The sequence below is a fragment of the Nicotiana tabacum genome, chromosome 22 (assembly GCF_000715075.1).
Source record: "Nicotiana tabacum cultivar K326 chromosome 22, ASM71507v2, whole genome shotgun sequence".
In the NCBI taxonomy this organism is placed as follows: Eukaryota; Viridiplantae; Streptophyta; class Magnoliopsida; order Solanales; family Solanaceae; genus Nicotiana; species Nicotiana tabacum.
The window spans coordinates 91715141-91737145 of NC_134101.1; the positions used below are offsets into that span (position 1 = coordinate 91715141).

Sequence of the window (22005 nt, forward strand, 5' to 3'; positions counted from 1 at the left end):
ATTACTCTGAGCAGAGTTAATCTTAAGGGACTAAGTGTGCCAGTTACCGTAGGTGTCACCTTCGTGCGTAAGAAATTTAGTTATCCCTGGTACAGAAGGTTACCATAAGGTGATTAAGGTTCATTGATAATGTGAAAAGACACCAAAGATGAAGAGGTAAAACAACTATAGGTAGATCGTTGTAGTACTAAATCTTAGTACTCCCCTGAAGGGGGGAATATGGTGTGATATGGTATTAAATTGGAGTTAAGCGGTTCAGTTAACTATGGAATGGTAAAGGAAGAATGTGGTAAAAAGGAGAAAAGGATGATGTTGCATTTATTCAGTTCCTGCAGATATGTTGCGACTCCAGAACATTATACAAGCACGACACCGGGGAGAGGCAGTAAAAGTTTTCGGCCAGGATGTTATTGATAAATAAGTGTGAATGGACACTTGATACATCAGGAGCTAGTGGCGAGAGATAAGTTAAGACAAAGGATATATCCCAAGAGGGATTATGCAAATATATATATATATATATATATATATATATATATATATATATATATATATATATATATATATATGTGTGTGTGTGTGTGTGTGTGTGTGATTAGTAGTTGATTCAGGAAGAGCCCAGTTATGGCTAGACAAGAGGTCACGGATAAATCAATAGATCATGCAAGATAAATGTAGTGAACTGCAGCATAGTGAATTCAGTCTCGCAGATACGAGATCGCAATCATTTGAAAAAATTTCAGATAAGAGTTGAGGCAATTAAAGGTACCATTTTTAAGGTTTATAAAAATAAGAGAGAGTGCCACTAAGGAGACAATAAAAATTTGAGTTTAGAAGTAACCCTACGAGCACAAAGGCATAAATTTATGTAACTAAGGATTATTATGGGCAAGTAAGAATAACGAAAATTACCTTCGGGTGTACGATATATCAAGCTCGCAAATTTACAAGAGCCAGAAGGTCTCCCTAAGTACTACAATGAAAGACTAGCTGAGGAAATAAGGAAGAAGGTTTCCACCTAAGCATAGTGAGCTAAAGAGTAAATTATCCTGTAACAACAGTCTCACTACAATATTGTATACACTCCATAAGAAAGTGGCACCTATCATGGCTAATGAATGGTAAAAAAAGGCCATCAAAGGTGATGTTTGAGATCATATGAGGTACAGGAAATTATAGTATTCGTGGGCAAAATGACAAGCCAAGTATTCATGCAACAAGTGATAGAACGACCAGCAAAAGTAATTGCTTACATTTAAGGACAACTGAGAAGGCACGAAAGGAAATTTATGGTGCTAGCAAGTTAAAGGAAGGTTGCGAGTAGTATAAATAGATCGGTGTAGGTCCTAAGGTAAAGTATTGTAGAGCAACAAGGTTTTAGGTTGATAGGAGTAAGGATATGAAAAGGTGAGTGAGAAGGTGACGAGAATATGTATGTCCTCAGGATTAAATCCATCAAAACAAGGGAGCTGATGATTTCCATATGTAATAAAAAGCTCGGTACAGCCTGAATGAACACAGAGGAGTCTGATACTAGGTGAATTTGGAAGAGATGGAATGCTGCCCTGGCAGTAGAATAAGGGTCTAATTGTGATAGATAAGAGGATGATGCTTAGGCCTTTGATTGAGTAACGATTTAACTAGAAAGGGATTTCATTAATTGCACGGGATTAGAATACCCCCATAAGATGAATCGCATTGGGATGCAATGAAATATGGTTATTGAAGTATAGTATTATCCCTAGGTGGATCAGGAAAATCACTTCATATGTTCCCCGATAAGATGTGAGCCCTAGTGACAGTGTATTACGTGAGAGGTTGCAAGTTATTAGTGATAGATTATAGATCAACATTAAGGTGAGTAAACAATAGACGGGTACAAGTTCCAAAGTTCGAGATGAGATTTGTTTGTTATTCTTAGATGAATAATAATGAGGAAGCACTAAAGGACTTAGATTTATACATATAGGATAAGCAGCGAGAGAGTAACCTAGAGATGGGTAGCAAACCTCGGTAATAATAAATCGAAGTAAGTTTTATGGTATAGTATAACCTACTTAGATGTAGTAAATCCATAAGGATAGATATACAAGGCTATGAAACAAGAGATAGAAATAGTCTTAAGTTCGATAAAGTACCAAGCGAAAGACATCAGTACACCTATAGATGCCTAGAGGGATAGCTTGTCATAATTCTGTATATGTTCATAAAGTGAGGCTTAGAGATTGGCTAAAAGATGGAGGAAAAAGAGAATACGAGTCGCTAGGCGCTCATACAAGGACACAGTCGTACATACTGCATGACATAAGGTATCAAATGTTAAGATGTTGGAAGAATTCCAACCATATGTCATGGTGTGACAAAGAGGCCTAAAAGGGGGGAATGCCCAAGCATTTGGATTTATTCACAAAATAGTTGTTTAGATGGAAAGATGAGCATTAAAGTATTCGTAAGAGCCATAGTTTATGAAACTGATAAGCGCATCAGTCAACATTCGAGGACGAATGTTCCAAAGGGGGGAATGATGTTACACCCCAAGTTTTCATACGTGAGAGTACGTCGTAAGTCATTGATGTAAGATCGGAAATGAGATTCTATTTGGAAGCAAATAAAGTAAGTTAATCATGTTACCTTGGAGGTTACAAATATTTAAGATCATGAATAACGAGTACCAAGAGGGTTGGAAATCTTAGAAGCTAAACCAATTGAAGAAAATAAGTTTCGTCAAAAGTCGACAAGTTTGGAATGTTATAACATGTACTTTGGGGTGAGACTAGGGTTCTTACATGATAAGGAGGTTATTCTATGAGTTATTTTAGTCGTATGATATTCATTTTCTACATTTTGAAGGCAAGCAAGTTGTGGAACAAGAGTTGGCAAAGGTCATCACAAGTTATATTCATAAATTTGCTGAAATTTAGGTCAAATGTATCTGAGAATTTATCCAAATATACTTGGAATCATGGGGTGTTATACCTACCAAATTGAAAATCTACGAGTCTAGTTTCTAACGCAATAAACCGTTCGTCAATACAACATTGGAGTAGAGATATATTCTTGTTTTCGCGAGACCGCGCAAGCAGCTCCCAGTGGGACCCACTTAGGCGGTGGTTGACCTACTTCAATTTATAAACGATTTGGATGCCTATTTTTGCTCATTTTTCAACTAAAATTCATCTCCAAACTTCTCCTAACCCTCATAAACATATACCACAAGGGTTTGAAGTGATTCCAAAGTGATTACACCATATTTCAACATCAAAACTTAGTTCTAGTGAAGAACAACACCTCTTTGAGGTTGTGTTGTCATTGAGGATTGTTGTGGGCTGTATTTGGATGAAATTCCAAGTTGTTGCTGCTGTCTAAGGTGAGTATAACAGCCTACTAATTTTGCTTAAGCTTGCTTGTATGTTGGTTAAGTTGTTAGGATGATAAACTACAAGATAATACTTGGATTAGCTTAAGTCACTTCTATGGTGTTGTATTGCTATTAAGGGTTGTTGTAAAATGAATATAACTTGGATTTTGACTTGAAGTTACTGTAGGAGGTATGTATATTGTGTTCTTGCTTGTGCCTAAGGTTATCTTGATATTGATTAAGTTAAATGGATGGGCTAGACATGAACTAGTGAATAAAGTTGCTAGTTGGGGATAGTTGAAGTTGTGGATTATTTTCGTTGTTATAAATATATGGTATAAGGTTGGAGTCATTGATTAATGACTTCATTATCAAGTTAATGATACTTTTATGTTGAAGTAAGAAGTCTATAAGGATTGATAAGGGGTATACGGATTCCAATCGGAGCTTGCCGCTCGTCGTAATGTAGTTGTGACTTGTTGTTGTTATATGGTGTCTTGATATTGATAATTATGTATTGATGGATTGCTCTGGTCATTGTTGTTTGTATATGGTATTGGAGGAGGCCCTTGTTACAAGGGAGATGCTGCCAAAATTTACGTAAACGAGCTACTAGCTTAAGTTATAGACTTAGCCTTTGCTCAACACTGATTTTGAATCTCCTTATACTATGATAGATTGAGTTGACTTGTTTGAAGAGTTGCTTGGAAGTGATTAAGGACTCAACGGGTTTAAGGTATGTTAAGGCACTTTCTTCTTTCTTTTGACATGATCTAAAATGAAATGAACATAAACGATACGCTATTTCATAATGACTCTACTCCTAGCAACTAAGGTTGTCCATGTTGTTCTTTCCTTATAAAATTATTCTAAGCAAGTGTGTATGATCCTTGAATCCTACTAAGGTTTATATTGAGGGTATGAATGTCCATAGTGTTCTTAAGTCACTCCAAAAGGTTTAGAAGGTGATTCCATGAGTCTAGCATGCATTATATATAGTATCTATTTTACTCTACCGAGCCGCTCTATAGTCGGCCGAGTACGACACCTATTGTGCAACCACTGATCAGTTGGGTTTACCGAGCTCCACGTGCCCGGGTACGATTCTACCGAACCTTATGATGGTCGGGTACGCTTTTACCAAGTCCTCTTTGAGGCCGGGTACGATATGATGATGATGATGCCCACAGAGGCGAATGTTTTAAAAAGTTTATGTATATATATGTATTATGCATTTCATATCAGTAACCCCCAGAGGCACTAAGATGTTATAGGTTGTATCTCCTCTATCTCTCTCTTTACATTACTGTTCTTGTTTATGCTTTACTGCCTAACATACTTGGTACTTTATTCGTACTGACGTCCCTTTTGCTCGGGGATGCTGCGTTTCATGCCCGCAGGTCCCGATTGATAGGTTGACAGTCCTCCTAGTAGGCTATCAGCTTAGTGAAGGTGTTGGTGCACTCCACTTGTTCCGGAGTTGCCTATTTGGTCAGTATGCTTTGGATATGTATTGATTGGTATGGCGGGGCCCTGTCCCTACCTTTATGATTTTATGTACTCTTAGAGGCTTGTAGATAGATAACAGGTGTATGGATACTTGTATGGCCTTGTCGGCCTATGTTTCGAGTTTACTAATGGTCATGTCGGCCTTATAGGCCCGTATGTCACATATATAAGTTTGTATATCATGTTGGGTCTTCATATGTTGAGTATTCCCTTATGTTTTATTCTTGTTATCTCATGACGGGTTTTCTGGCTCATTTACTCATGATAATATGATAAGAAAGATATGTTACGTTGGTACTCGGTTGAGTAAAGCACCGGGTGCCCATCGCGGCCCTTCGGTTTGGGTCGTGACATGGTAGACCCACGGTCCCTTGTCATCTTCCACTTTAATGAACGGTACAATGACATCGCTGCATAAACTGTCTTCGCCATGCACAACTATTTCCTATCTATCCCATTCAAATTTGACCACTTGGTGTAGTGTTGATGGGACTACTTTAGCGGCGTGAATCCACAGTCGACCTAACAGCAGATTGTAGGAAACAGCTATATCCAGCACCTGGAATTCCATTGTGAACTCAACTGGCCCTATCGTCAGCTCTAGCATTATATCCCTAACTGAATCTTTGCCTCCGCCATCAAATCCCCGAACACAGATACTGTTCTTATGAATCCTTTCATCTTCCACTTTCAACTTACTCAGAGTGGAGAGAGGGCAGATGTTCGCACTGGAACCATTATCTACCAATACCCAGGTAACCACGGAGTTCTCACATTTCACCGTAAGGTAAAGGGCTCTGTTATGCTCAGTACCCTCTACGGGCAATTCATCATCGGAAAAAGTGACTCTGTTCACTTCAAAGATCTTGTTGGCTATCTTTTCCAAATGGTTCACGGTGATTTTATCGGGAACGTGAGCCTCATTTAAGATTTTCATTAAAGCTTGACGGTGCTCATCTGAGTGGATTAACAATGACAATAGTGAAATTTGAGCAGGCGTCTTCCTTATTGTTCCACGATAGAATAGTCCTGCACCTTCATCTTCCTCAAGAATTCCTCTGCCTCTTCTTCACTTACAGCTTTCTTTACCAGCACTGGGTTATCTTTGGAGAGCTTAGATTTTCTCAACTCCTAGTGGCAAAACATCTTCCCGAGCGAGTCAAACCCTAGGTTTCACAAACTTCTTCTTTGATTTCTTTCCCTTTGTAAGTCACTGTCCCCCGTTCGTAATTCCATGGAATAGCCCTGCTGTTGACTATTGGTAACTGGGTTACCGGCTTGATAATGACATGATCTGTGCGGGCGCCCTCCATGATTACGGCAGGTTTGCTTGCCACTCCTGGCACAACCACTTTCATCCCTTCTTGCTTTGCTGCAACATCACTCGAAGACCCCTTCTTAACTATTACGGATGGTTCACTACTCCTTTCGGTTGACTTGAGCACTGATTTCTCACTTGTTGATTGTTCAACTGTCTTGACCCCACTGGACCGAATCATCATGACGGTCTGTGACGGCTTCCTGGGCTCCCCTCCCTCATGCACTATTTCAATCATATTTGCCTCCTGATGTGCTGGCATCGGATTCCGGTTGATATTGGGCGCCTCAAGAGCTTGAACTTCAATCTGATTGGTATCAATAAGCTCTTGGATAACACTTTTTAAGTGCCAGCACTCTCCGTGTCATGACCTGGAGTACCAGAACAATACTCACAGCTTACGGAATAATCAAGATTTTTCGGGGGAGGATTTGGTAATTTGGACTGTATCGGCCTCAGCATGTCCAGTTGTCTTAGGCTGTGGAACAAACCGGTATATGACTCTCCCAATGGATTAAAGGTTTTCTTTTTCTACAACCTTTCATCCTTAAATGCTTGATTAGGCCAGAAACTTGGTCTAGGAGGGTTTCGGTAGGCTCGTGGGGGTGGATAAGTGTTTTGGGGAATGGGCGCACACCATTGCGTGTGGGTGGGAGGTTGGTTGTATGTTTGGGCATGGTGGACAGAAAAATGAGGTTCTCGTGGGGGGTAGTAGTGTTAGGGTGGATTATATAGGCTATGAAGGTAACTTTGGTGGTGGGGTCAAGGCTAATTATAGTGGTGAGATGAGCCTATGGGTCCGAACCAAGTTCCTGAATCAACCATTGCTAAGTCCTCTCTCTTCTTTTTCCCAATTCCTCCTGTGTCGCCCTGAATAGCCTGAGTGGTCGCCTTAATAGCCGAATAGCTCATGATTTTATTCAACTTGAGCCCCTCTTCTACCATACCTCCCATCTTCACTACTTCATTGAAGGATTTTTCTATAGCTGAGACCAGATGGACATAGTAAGTAGGTTCTAAGGCCTGTAGGAAATAATTCACCATCTCACTTTCTTTCATTGAAGGGTCTACTCTTGCTGCCTGCTCTCTCCATCGGAAATCATACTCTCTGAAACTTTTACTGTGCTTTTTCTCCAGTTTTTTCAAGGACAATCGATCTGGAACGATCTCAAGATTGTATTGGAAGTGACAAGCGAATGCTTGCGCCAAATCATCCCATGTATACCACCTTCTGTGATCCTGCCGGGTGTACCACTCTAGCGCCGATCCACTCAGACTTTGACTGAAATATGCCATCAACAATTCATCTTTTCCTCCAGCTCCCCTCATCTTGCTACAAAAACCTCTCAAGTGTGCTACTGGATCACCGTGCCCATCGTATAAATCAAACTTGGGCATCTTAAACCCTGCTGGTAATTGCACATTTGGAAACAAACACAGGTCTTTGTAAGCCACACTTACTTGACCTCCTAACTCCCGTATGTCTCTGAATGATTGTTCTAAGCTTTTAAATTTTCTGAACATCTCCTCCTGTTCAGGATTTTTGGATGGTTTTTCAGCTTCCGCAGGAAGATCAAAACGAGGAGTATAAACTTCTGAAGCTTTGAAAATGGGCTCTGGGGGGGTAGTATTGGTTATCCTGGGCTTGGAAAATAGGCTCACTGGAAGAATGGTGTAGTGTAGCAGATGGGGATGCTACGAAGACAGGAGTGATTGAGGGAGGAGGATATGGAACTGGTTTGGGTGGTGGAGCTTGCGGGGTTTGGGAGGTGGTGCCTTGGTAGTGATGGTAAATAGGAATTCCTGCAGATGAATCAATAGTAGGATGTTCCTGGGTTTCAGTCAATGGCGGGATGAAAGCAGCGTTGGCGGGGTAAGCTGGTGGTGGTTGCCCTTTTGCCCAGGCCTGGTACATTTCGGCCATCTGCTGCTTCAACTTATACATCTCTTCTTTCATCGAATTAACATCCAATTCTTCCACCTCTCTTGAAGGATCGATGCTACTCGCATCAAGTTCTTGGTTAGACATGATCAATTCGCCTTTGGACCTGGTGTTGTATGGATGGGTTGCCAGAATGCTCAACAAACTAACCACCTGCCTTAGCTCTACAGCATCAACAACAAACTCGTTAGTGATTAGAGCTTAACAGATTGGTAACCGCATATTTGTGGAATGCAATGCACCTAAGTAATTAATCATTTCTATCATGCATTTGCTCGATTGCTTGTGTCATCCCGACTTTTCCTTATTTCCATTTGTAACTTCCCTTTTTCTCTCTTTTTTTTCATTCATGCCTTTCTTTGCTTGACTTCTCTTTGTTTTTATTCTCTCATTTCCCTCTCTTATTTTGCCATCGTTTATTTCTCACGGTTTCTTATTTTCTTTCTCTTTTCTTTTGGTTATGGTCGAATCCTATGGAGATTGCCTACGTATCATGACCCCACATGAATCACACCGAGCGTAGTTCAGGGGTAAAAGTGTAAAAATAAGTAGTAAAACATTTTTAGGATTTTAAAAAAAAACAAATACTTTGATTATAATGACTCAAAAACTAACAGACTCAATCAAGAAACTAACAGACTCTGATGAAACGACCAAAAAAACAAACTAACATACTTCAACAAAAGTAAATACAGGCTCGAAAACAAACTGACAGACTCCAATAGAAAGAAAATAGAGACTCAAGTAAAAATCACGAATACATTAATGCCTCAAATGATCCTGGGGCCCGTGGGACATCATTCGGTCTCGCCACGGGCCTATATGCAAGATCCCTTTGAAGCCTCTCCAAGTCACTCATTATCTGTCGGACAAACGTCATCACTGCCGCGAAGAAAGTGGTGCGAGTCATATCCTCACATGCTTGGAATTTCACAACAATGTAGTCGGCGATGATTCTGACCCGCTCTCGGATTCTATCCTTTTCTTGAAGCAGACGCCCGACTTGTTGATTCCGGGCTTCTAACACCTAAGTGTCATGAAGATGTTGATTTTGCAACTGTTACATTTCTTCCTCCATCTGAACCATCAAATTATAGTAGTGTTCCCTATCAGCTTTAAAGTCCTTGGTCTGCTTGGCTGCCTCATTCTCGAGGGTAGTCATTTTTCTCTTCAGGCTGGTGATTGTCCCTTCATACTTTTTTTTCATTTGTTGCACAAACTTTGCCCGCTCTTCCGCCTCCTTTGCCCATTGTGCCTGGACTTTGGCTAGGTTGGCCTCAGACTTTTCCAGGTCATCTTGACACTCAAGGGCTTTCTTTTTCAGACTGCTTATAAGCCTTTCATCTGCTCGGCTTCTTTTCGGGTTTCTAGCAGCTGTTCTCATTTTCTGAATTTGGGCTTTGAGAGCTTCATTTTCCTGAGTATCCATTGTTCATGCACTGAAGATTTGGAGGCACTATCTATACGGTGTTCCATGTGAGGTCTATACCGACCATCGGAGTCTCCAGCACATGTTCAAGTAGAAGGACCTTAATTTGCGGTAGCGGAGATGGTTAGAGTTACTAAAAGACCATGATATCACCATATTATATCATCCGGGGAAGGCGAATGTAGTGGCCAATGCATTGAGTAGGAAGGCTAAGAGCATGGGTAGTTTGTCATATTTACCGGTAGTGGAGAGGCCACTAGCCATGGATGTTCAGGCTTTGGCCAACCGGTTCGTGAAATTGGATGTTTTAGAGCCTAGTCGGGTTCTTGCTTGTGTTGTGGTGCCGTCATCGTTGTTGGAGCATATCAAGGCTAGCCAATTTTATGATCCTCACTTGTTGGTGTTGAAAGACACAGTGAAGCGGGGTGGTGCCAAGGAGGTTGTGATTAGAGATGACAATGTTATACGACTTCACGACGGGATTTGTATTCCAAATGTTGATGGGTGGAGAGAGTTGATCCCTAAGGAGGCTCACAGTTTGTGTTATTCCATTCACCCAGGGGTCACAAAGATGTACTGTGACTTGAAACAACACTATTGGTGGCGGAGAATGAAGAAAGATATTGTTGATTATGTCTCTCGGTGTTTGAATTGTCAACAGGTGAAGTATGAGCATTAGAAACTGGGTGGTTTGATTCAGAGATTGGAGATACCAGAGTGGAAGTGGGAGCGCATTACTATGGATTTCGTAGTAGGCTTACCATGGACCTTGAGGAAGTATGACGCAGTCTAGGTTTTTGTGGACCGGTTGAATAAGTTCACACACTTTATTCCGATGATGACTTCCTAGTATTTAGAATGGTTGGCTTAGATTTACGTCTAGGAGATTATCTTCCTGCACGACATGCCCATTTCTATCATTTCTGATTGATCCACGCAGTTCACATTGCATTTTTGGAAAGCCGTGCAGCATGAGTTTGGAATACGAGTCGAGTTGAGTACTGCATTTCATCCTCAAACGGATGGACAATCCAAGCACACTATTTAGATATTGTAGGACATGTTGCAGACATGCTCTATGAATTTCGGGGGTCAATAGGACCAGTCTTGAGTTTGAAGTGATGAATTTTGCAACCTTCGAGTTCTAACTGATGAAGTTTGCAACCTTCTGAACTTTGAAGAGATGAAGTCGCGCTTGATTAGGGATTGAACTAGGGGTGGGCATATATCGGGTAAAACCGATAACCCGAACCGTTAATTCTTTATTGGGTTATCGGTATTGGGTTATTGGGTTAACGGTTCGGTAACGGGTTAAATTTTGTTTTTTATTGGGTTATCGGTTCGGGCTCGGTTTGCATTTTTGTTATTGGGTAAAAACCGATAACCCAATAAGAATGATGTAATTTACTAATTTACCCTTAAGTATATACTAGGGTTATTTATTTTCCTAATTCCCTCTTCACTCTTCAGTCTTCAGTCGTTTGTCTCTCAGTTCTCATTCTTGTTTCCGTCGCAGCCCCCAAGAGTCAAGATGCAAGACTCACCACCAGTTCTCCGCCAGACATCAGTAGATACTGCACAGAAGTGGAGCGTGCTTTTGTTAAGAAACAATATAAGTTGGCAGTTTACACGTTCTGGCAGTTTGATTTCTTTGTTTTATATATTGCAAAATATTTTAGTTGTTTTATCTTATCGGGTAAACCGATAACCGAACCGATAACGATATATAACCGATTAACCGATAACCGATAACCAATATCTTATCGGTTTGGTTATCGAGCTATGATATTTGTAAACCGATAACCGATAGGCAAAACAGATAATGTTCAAAACCGAACCGAACCGACCGATGCCCACCCCTAGTTTGAGCCCGGTGAGGCTAGATTGTTGGGCAGTGATTTACATTTGCGATGCTTTGGAAAAAGTTAAGGTAATTCAAGAGCGACTTCATACAACTCAATCAAGGCAAAAGAGTTATGCGGACTGGAAGGTTCGAGATGTGACTTACATGGAAGGTGAGAAGGTTCTTCTCTGAGTGTCACCTATGTAGGGCGTGGTGTGGTTTGGGAAGAAAGGAAAGTTGAGCCCGAGGTTTATTGGCACGTTTGAGATCTTAGAAATACTTGGAGAGGTTGCTTATAGGCTTGCATTTCCTCCTAGCCTAATAAGGGTATATCCGGTATTTTATGTTTCCATGCTTTGGAAGTACCATGAGTATAGATCACATATTTTGGACTTTAACACGGTGCAACTTGATGAAAATTTGGCCTATGAGGAAGAGCCGACTATTCTAGACCGGTAGGTTCATAAGTTGAGATATAAGAGTTTTCCTTCTGTAAAGGTGCATTGGAGAGGTAAGCCAATTGAGGAGGCTGCGTGGGAGACCGAATTCGATATGCAGAGTAGGTACCCCCACCTTTTTACCAGTCTAGGCACGCTTTTATGTCCGTTCGAAGGTGTATATTTCTTTTAAAGAAGGAGAATGTGACGACTCGATAGGGTGATTTGAGTACTAGCCTTAATTTCTGTATTCTGAAATCTCTCATAGCTTCATTTATATTTATTGATTTGCGTGCATGGTCCGTGTCGCTTTTTGAAAAGTTTTTTTGCAAATTTTTGAAGAAAATGTGATTTTTGACATAGAATGAGGCTAGAGTTGACCACAATCAACATATTTTGTAAACAACCTTGGATCGATATTTTGACAAATCCGGTACGCACGTTTGGTTAGGGTCTCGAGTGACTCGAGCGTATTTCGACATATTATGTGAAACTTGGCAAAAAGGTTTAGTTTTAAGTTGAGATCTTGAGTTTTGATAATCGATTCTTGATATTTGATATTGTTTTGATGATTTGAGTCAGCGAACGAGCGAGTTTATATGATGTTATTACATTTGTGTGCATGTTCGGGTTAGAGCCCGAGGGGCTCGGGTGAGGTTCAGACGAGTTTTGGATGGTTTGGAACTACTGGGCATTGCTGGTGCAAGGTTGCAGGTCTCACATTGCGAGAACCTGATAGCAATCACGAGCCTCGCATTTGTGATATCAGGCTCGCAAATGCGAACAACGGTTGGGGGGCTGGTCTTCGCTTTTGCGAAGAATTCATCGCATTTGAGACCTTAGGAGGTCAGCATTTGCGACAAATTTTATCGCTTTTGCGATGACTAAGATTCATGGACTGCTTCACTAATACAAAGCATGCACCGAATTGCGATGAATGTGGACTTCGCAAATACGAGGTTTTATCGTATTTGCGACTTCAGTAGGTCTGATACATTGTGTCGCATTTGCGAACATCGTAATTGAGAACAAGAGTTTGCAACTGCCACATCTGCGGCCGGGTAAAAGATTAAAAAATTAGGACTTAGCTTATTTTACACATTTTTTCAAACCTAAGCTCTCTAGAGGCGATTTTTGAAGAACATTTTCTCCCTAAATTCATTGGCAAACATCTTTAACTACTTTTCATGAATTTCTAATATCAAATCTATTAATTTCAAGGTAAAAATTAGGGGTTTTGGGTAGAATTTAGGGATTTTATAAATTGAGATTTAAACATCAAACTGAGGTCGAATTTCAAAACGAATTACATATCTGGGCTTGGTAATGAATGGATAATCGGGTTTTGGTCCAAATTTTGAATTTTGACCAAGCGGGTCTAGGATTGACTTTTTTAAAAAATGATTAAAATTTAATATTTTTTCATTCGTGGGTAGTTTCTAAAGCTTATATTGGATTGTTTGGTTAATAATTGGCTAGATTCGGTTGGTTTGGAGGCTTGTTCGAAAGACAAAGTCGTGGTTGATTGTGATTTTATTGCGAAAGAAGTGTCTTGATTAACCTTGAATTGAGGGAAATAAGGTAGAATCGAATCTATTTGCTATGTGAATTATGTGTTGGGGGCGACGTATATGCAAGGTGACAAGTGTCTATGCGGAGCCATGGGATAAGCATGCAAGTAGAATTTCTTTACTTGTACCATGTTATTTCATGAAATATGTCTTCCATGCCTAGATAGATTGTTAATTCCTTGATGTCCCGCTTCCATATTATTTCATATATTGATATTGTTGTGACATTGGGTGATGAGAACATGAAAATTATTGATTGGTTGTTGGCTCTAATTATGGAAAGATTCTTATATGACAAGCGGGTTTTGATATTATTATAGAAGTTGAACTTGTTTCCCACCTTGTTTGATATATGTTGTGTTGTGATGAATGCTTGGTGAGGAAGAGTGAAAAGCAAGAAGGTTGTTGACGTGCCTTGTTTGCATATTCATATCTTGCCGTGCAATTTTTGGTATTATCATTATCATGTAAGGATGAGAGTAAAAGCACGAGGGGTGATACCGTGCACATACTTTATTTATATCATATAGTGAGGATGAGAGTAAAAGAATGAAGGGTGATGCCGTGCAATTTGTTGACTTTATTATTTTACTTGATACTTATATTGTGAATTTAACTTGGCGGTTTCGTTGCTTATTTCGGAAAGAGACTTACTTGGTGATTCATTACTTATTGTTCCAATTATTGCCCCTTATATATGTCCCCACCCCGTCATTACTTTGATGCTTTACTTGTTATTTTCTGTTGCTTTATATATATAACTGCATAGGTTTTAGTAGGTGTCGTATTATAGCCTCGTAATTACTTCGTCGGGATTAGGCTCGACACATACTGAGTACATTGGGCCGGTTATACACATATTACACTTCTGCACTTCTTGTGCATATTTTGACGTTGGTACTAGCGGAGTCCCACGAGGTACTTAGCGGCTACCAGTCAGTGATTCGAGGTAGAGCTGCACCCCTTTCGCAGGTCCTAGAGTCACTTTCCTATCTTTACTGTGTTGTTTCTATTTTATTCGGACAATATTGTATTTCTTTTAGAACCTTGTATTTAGCTGTGTTTAAATGCTCATGTACTTATGACATCAATCTTTGGAGTGATCTTACATTAGTTTTTAATATTAGTATTTATTATGTTATTGCAGCGTAGTTTCGCGTTATGTTATTTGTTCAGTTGTTGGTCATTTACTGCTTTCCTTTGCATGTTATCTATTGTACTGGCTTACCTAACAAACAGTGTTAGACGCCATCATGATCCCCTTATCGGTTGAGATTTTGGGTCGTGACACTGATCGACAAAATTCTATTATTTTTTTAGTTTTCAAATTGACCAAATTTCCAAATGAACAAATGCGTTAGAACATTTATGAATATTCCTCTCAAGATACCAAAGATTAATACTTCATTGATACTGAAAAGATTTTAAATCTTAATGATTTTCCCCGTAAATTTATTTTGCTCAAATTTGTCTTAATTCTTATTGGATTTGTTTAAAATAGAAGTCAATCTTAATTGATTTTTATCATAAATTAAATTTGATCTGATTTATCTCAATCCTTATAGATTTTTCTATAGAAGTAATATTTTTAGATTTGTCCTAAAAATATCGAGTAGCTTTTTTCAATATGACACTTGAATTAATGTCAAGTTTGACTACCCTCTTTTTGATGTACTATAGATTTTACTGTTTTCACCAATGTTATTAGCAGAACGCTATAATGTCGTCCATATAGTACTGAAGTACAACTTACTTTCTTCAGCACTAATTTAACGATTAAAGAATTAAGATTCCATTCCCACCCCAAATTAAGAAAATTGACATGTTTGTTATATAAAACAACACGAATTATCAATATCCACGCGATAATTGTTGCTAAGACCTTCCAAATATACTTGATAATTAGCTGAGTTCACACTACGAAGCATGATGTGATGTACTCAGAAAGGATTTAACCTATATAAACTAAAATTTTACCCCAGGGTTGTATTTTAATTTGTTATAGCAAATGATCCGCTTAATTTTCAATCTGCAAATCATATTTTTTATAATATTACTTATTGTATTTTTTAGGTGACCTGATTATAGTTTAAAGTCCGTGTATAAAAACTAAACTCAATTAGAGATACAAAATACATTCTCTCTCTATCACTCACACAATATGATCTCCAGGTTGATAGGATTCATGTTCATGGGCATGGACATTATCACAGTTAGTATATAGTAAGTACTTTTGAATCAATAATTAAGCAATGTAAAATAATTCATTTTACTAATCCTACTTTTATAACAGTTAATCTTTCAAGTAATCTGATCACGGTGTAAAGTACTTCTGAAGCAATATATGATTCATCAAGCAATGCAAAATCTTGAATATTCAAGCCCTCGCATGCAAATAACACGATCCGCAATTAATTAAGTTTGTATAAAACATATTGACACAGATGGTTGGGAGATGAATGCGGCGGTGTGTCAATTAGTTTTTCACATGATATGATGCTTTGAAGGGGAGCCTTCGCGTAACTGGTAAAATTGTTGTCATGTGACCAGAAGGTCGTCGATTCGAGCTGTGAAAATAGCCTCTTGGAGAAATGCAGGGTAATGTTGCATATAATAGACCTTTGTGGTCCTACCCTTCCCCGAACCCTGCGCATAGCGGAAGCTTTGTGCACTGAACTGCCTTTTTTTTACATGATATGGTGCTTGTGCTAAACTATTACTCAAATGGTGACAATATAAAACACAATCTTGAGATTTAATTCATGAGATTTTCATGTGAACAAACAAAGGTTGTGTGTTATAGTTTAATGTTATACTTAAACTCTCAAAATAGTATACACTCTTATTTTGAATTTAACTTGGCAAAGGTTGCAAGTCCGTCAATCATCAAATGTTCAAACATGCTATGTCGATCAAGAAAAATGTTGCATCCTTCATTTTGTCGAAAAAATAAAAACTTCTTGGTAGGAAGCATTTAACTTCTAGAGAGTCTATTCGACTTGATTAGAACTTAGAAGGGTCAGTACTGGTTATCTAATATAATCTAATATCAAAGAAAAAGACAAGCAAAAAAAATAAAAAAAATACACTATCACTGCTATGACATTTGTTAAAAATATGTCATCACGCCTAATTTTCATTAGTAGTTTCTCTCTCCCCCTCTTCGCGGGGCAAATGTGAACATGACATATTTGGTCTGTAACTAGTTCCAAAGTGAATTATTGCCAATGCCATCACTCTATTTCCTAGTACTAGGCACACAGTTACTTCCATTACTTCCGTGAACTAAAGGTCATGAGCTTTTTGCCTCCCACTATTCTCAAAATGGTATAAATAAATTCTAAATCAGTTTCTTCAAATTGGTATTATTATTCCTAAAGGAAATTTTTATTCTATGCATTCATAGTGTAAGAAATATTTATGCACTTCAATCGCTTTTTAAATGTAATTACATACAATTGGTAAGTTTATAATTAAAATATGAAATTAGTCTGTTATATATCACAAGTTAAACTACACTCATAATACAATTTTTTTTACGTAGTCGGAATATATAACTTGAATCTTTTTAGATGTGTTCAGCTATAAATTAAGTTGGAGGGTGTCTTGAGTCAAGATTGGAGGAATCAATAAGGGTTACGAGGGAATAGTTAGATATGATTCATTTACCTTTAATAAAAATTTTACATTTATGCCCTTATAATAATAAAAAAATATCCTGAAAAAAAGTATTTTACATAATTTTACGGGCATAAAATCAAATTAGTCAGAACCTCAGTATAAATACCAAATTTCCGTGTTTGAGTAGGGTCGGAGGAGAAGTAGGAGAAGGGGGATTGATGAGCATGGAAATGATCACATGGTCTTGTATAAAAGGGGACATGCACATGAAGGCCCACCTTGCTAGTACAATAACAAACACATTTCTTTAAGTCCACTTGAAATTAAACCCCATCTAGGAAACACACAAACACAAATGTTCATACCTAGTTATGGCGTGTAACTAAGCGACACCCTCCCTTAAAACCTCTTTCATCCTCCCTCTATAAGCCCACCTCTATACAACTACAATAACTATTATGCCACATTGATCCCTAGCAAGTTGAGGCAATTATATGAATTTTCATTTATTTTTATGCTCGCTTCATTTGAACTTATTTATGTCCATAAAATATGTGTCTATTTGAGCGCACCTTGTATTCAACATTGTAAGGATCCATCATTAATTGATTAATTTTATGATGGCGCAACCAAAAATTTATATAACGAGATTCAAAGAAATACTAGAGTTTCAAAGTTGGGAATTGAAACTTTTAACCTAAAATAATTTTTGAACCCTTAAACGTTAAGCCAATTTTGTTTCTTATGTCAGGGGATTCAATATAATAATTTATATACAATTGAAAAAGTTAATCTTTATCCTATTTATACGCATGGACGGATTTATTGTCCAAATTATGGTGCACTTGAAGTTCATGATCATTCCTGTTAGGACCGAAAAATTCAGGTGTCATGCGAAAGCTAGCAAAACAAACCTTCAACGACGATAAATCATACAATAAAGAGAAGTATCAAAAGAGACACAAACATTTAATGTGGTTCGGTCAACTGACCTACATCCGCGGCGGAGATGAGCAATCCACTATATAAAAGAGAGTACAAAATATCGAGAGAACAACCTCACGAAGAGGCAAACACGAGTGACACACTAACACTTGTCCCGTAAAGTTCTCCCCCTAAACACGACTCTCAAGCCCTCTATGGCTACATTGTGGATGCTACTGAATGAGAAAGACGAATCTTCAATTTATAGAACTCCAAACCTTTTCCTACAAGAAAAAGGACTAGCCAAGTATAGGAGAATTATAATTTCCTTCTACAAAAAGGAAAACCCAATTAAGGTAATTATATTGCCCTTTCCTTCAACAAATAGGAAAATCAAATATGGTAAGAAAATTATGGCAAACACCTAACAATTCTCCCCCTTGGCCGGAATTTTCTGACAAAATAAACTTGATCCACCTTCTTCACATAGCCTTCAACAAGTCGCATCTCCAAATCTCCACCAAGAAGTTTGTCTCAACGTGCGTAGCACAACGGTCAAATTTCTCAAACAAAAATTATGATTATCGTCAAATATGTTGCGGCTAGAACTGAACCCGCCAAGATGAACCTGTCTTGAACCTCGCTCTGAAACCACTTGTTAGGACCGAAAAAATTCAGGTGTCATGCGGAAGCTAGCAAAGCTAACCTTCAACGACGATAAATCGTACAACAAAGAGAAGTATCAAAAGAGACACAAACATTTAACGTGGTTCAGTCATCTGACCTACATCCACGGCGGAGATGAGCAATCCACTATATAAAAGAGAGTACAAAATATCGAGAGAACAACCTCACGAAGAGGCAAACACAAGTGACACACTAACACTTGTCCCCTAAAGTTCTCCCCCTAAACACGACTCTCAAGCCCTCTATGGCTACATTGTGGATGCTACTGAATGAGAAAGACGGATCTTCAATTTATAGAACTCCAAACCTTTTCCTACAAGAAAAAGGACTAGCCAAGTATAGGAGAATTATAATTTCCTTCTACAAAAAGGAAAACCCAATTAAGGTAATTATATTGCCCTTTCCTTCAACAAATAGAAAAATCAAATATGGTAAGAAAATTATGGCAAACACCTAACAATTCCATCAAACTATGTATTCTATGTACATATTTTCGTTGATCTAATATTTTCTGCTAGCTCATATGCTCCAAATAGGTTGAGTGGTGCACTGTATTGAAAATTGAGTTATTAACTCAAAATAACAAGGATCAATTTCCACCTAATATTTCCTTTTTTTAGTGCAATAATTTTTAAATATCTTAGAAGGAACTGGTAATTTACTTGTAGTATTTAGAAAGCTAATACACTGACTGAAGAAGAAGGTTTCTTGGGCTACTTTCTTCCATGCATTTCTCTTCTTCACATCCAACATCACTTTCTATGTTATTGTACATTTGTACTCTTTCTCTTACTCTAACACTTCCTCTCTTTTTTCTTCTTTTCCTTGTGGTCCATCCCCTCCTTAATTTAAAGCTCGTCCGTTATCACTTTTTTCCCTAGTCCTTTTCCAGCTACCATAACTCCCACTTTACTTCTTTTTAATTTCTTCTTCCTTCCAATTTTCATTCCCACTACGTATATATTAGCTTTCACTTGGTTCCAAACAAACAAAGAAGGAAAAAGATAAGAGGAGCCAACTATACAAAATTTGAAAAGGAATTTTCTTACATTTATTTGAAGCATGTCAAGCAGAAGGTCCAGAGATTCGGAGTCTTCGAGGATTTCAGATGATCAAATCATCGATCTTGTATCCAAATTGCAACAACTTCTCCCTGAGATTCGTACTCGCCGTTCCAGCAAGGTTCTAATTCTCATCTTCTCTTTTTACTCGACGAAGGCTTATTATTTCTTCTCCGACTCTAAGTTCTGTGCATTAACAGCGTGCAAGTTTTTTACATCATTAAATTTAGTTGACCTATACAGAAACACATAATTTTTCAAACATTAAGTTATATATGATAACTTTGAAAATGGAGTAATAACGTTATAAGCTGTTAATAACAATGTCAAAATTCTTTACACTATCAAAGTATATAATTTTTTTATGTAGCTTAAATTCTTTCTTCTTTTTATTGCATGTTTCAATATATGCAGCTGCATTTGATCCATATTTTCGTCAGTTATAGATATGGTATTCAAATTTTGTATATAGTATGTAAAAGTTGAGATTCTTTAGAAGGAAAGGAAGAGTGAGGTATATAGTTGTACCTCTTGACTGTGTTTTTATCTTCGTTGTGTTGTTAGTTATGCGTTAAGGGTTCGTTGGTTGACTGACTAGTTATTCAGGGATATAATATGAGGATAATAATGCAGTAAACAACAATATAGAAATTATTATGTGGTGAATAATGCAGAACTTTTATGTTGATAAATAATAATAATAATAATAATAATAATAATAATAATAATAATAATAATAATAATAATAATAATAATAATAATAATAATAATAATGTGTAGACTTACGCCAAGGAACACAATGCTAAATTCCGTATAACTTATGCTAAGTTTCGGTCTTTCTGTACTCAGAGGAGGTGTGAAGACCCTAATCTGACAAACCAAAAATTGGAAAAGAAAAAATTGACGAGTCGAACACTGAATCACCATGCACATTACCATACTTAAAGAAAATAGACTAGACCTTCTCTTTTCTCTCTTCCTTCCTTTTCATATGGTGTATTTTTTCTTGAAAACAACACAACTTCAGCAGCAGTACTCCCTAAGTTTCATATTAGATGAGCTAGTTTGACTCGGCACAGAGTTTAAGAAAAAAGAAAAGATTTTTAAAATTTGTGGTCTTAAAAGCTTAAGGGATAAAAAATTTGTGGGGCCATGACATTTGTATGACTATAAAAGCTTATCATTAAGGGTAAATAGATAGAATGAAAGAGTTTAAAGTTGAATTATTTTTAAATTTAGAAATGTAACATTTGTTTTGAAATAGACTAAAAAGGAAAATAACTCCTTTAATATGAAACAGGGAGTATAAGATTTTATTAATTTGTTCCTCATGCCGCTGGGGCCCAACTCCCAATATATAAAGTCAATTGTACGTCAGTGAATTGGCCTTTTTAAAGATTTGCAACGCATTATTGCACAACTATAGGCATGTTTAGTCTAATATTATGCAACACTACATTTTGACTATATGGTGTCGTAAAAGGTGCTTTAAGACTTGATTATTCTTTTCCCATTAATTTATGAATTTAAGTTCTATAAAAGATTTGAATTAATAATTTATAAATAAGATAAATTATCTACTATAACGAAGCGCTTGTCACACACATGTCATTTCTCTCTACTGGGCCCTCCGTTTGCTATGTCATATAGTCATAAGTTATGGCATATATGTATATTCATGCATCTAAAAATTATACTAATAGTCTTTATAATATCAATATTGCATATAGGTTAGATCGTTATTTTATACATTGTGATGTTCACGTTGCAGGCATCAGCATCAAAGGTGCTCCAAGAAACTTGCAACTACATTAGAAGCTTGAATAGAGAATTGGATGACCTTAGTGATCGACTCTCTCAGTTACTATCCACTGTAGATGCTGACAGTCCAGAAGCTGCAATTATCCGCAGTTTGATAATATGATTTATATATTACAAGTATTCTACTAACTAGTTGAGAGAGTTAGTCATGAGTGGTTTTATATGCAGACTTTGAATGACGTAGGAGCATCTTCTAGGTACAAGATGTCAAAATAAAAATTGGTGTCACGTTTAATGGGCCGTCTATGTTATTTAGCCTGGTTTCTTCTTCCTCTAGGTTCTACTAGTCACTAGCTAGGCCAACACGAGTTAGATGAAATATAAGTATCGGATCTAACGGACACTTGCTTGTAATTACGTTTTCTCACTATAATTAGTAAGATGGACTAGCACTTAGAAGTCATTATTTGTTAGTTCACATGTTTTTGAAAAAATTCAAACCTAGCTTGAGGTTGTAGCTTTCTGTCACACCCCGAACCTGGGT

General features: G+C 37.7%; 1 protein-coding gene across 1 annotated transcript; it reads left to right on the top strand.

The window, feature by feature from the left end:
* Positions 1 to 19556: 19556 nt before the first annotated feature.
* On the top strand, positions 19557 to 21776 carry LOC107778105 (transcription factor PRE1-like). Its single transcript, XM_016598300.2, has 2 exons — positions 19557 to 19821; positions 21472 to 21776. Exons 1-2 carry the CDS (start codon positions 19702 to 19704, stop codon positions 21622 to 21624), a joined length of 273 nt encoding a protein of 90 aa, XP_016453786.1. The 5' UTR covers positions 19557 to 19701; the 3' UTR covers positions 21625 to 21776.
* Positions 21777 to 22005: the final 229 nt, after the last annotated feature.

Excerpts from the sequence above, each read along its gene's own strand:
- LOC107778105 (XM_016598300.2), top strand. The coding sequence starts at position 19,702 with ATGTCAAGCAGAAGGTCCAGAGATTCGGAGTCTTCGAGGATTTCAGAT. Across the intron at positions 19,822-21,471 it reads GTACTCGCCGTTCCAGCAAG|GCATCAGCATCAAAGGTGCT; the intron begins GTTCTAATTCTC and ends TTCACGTTGCAG.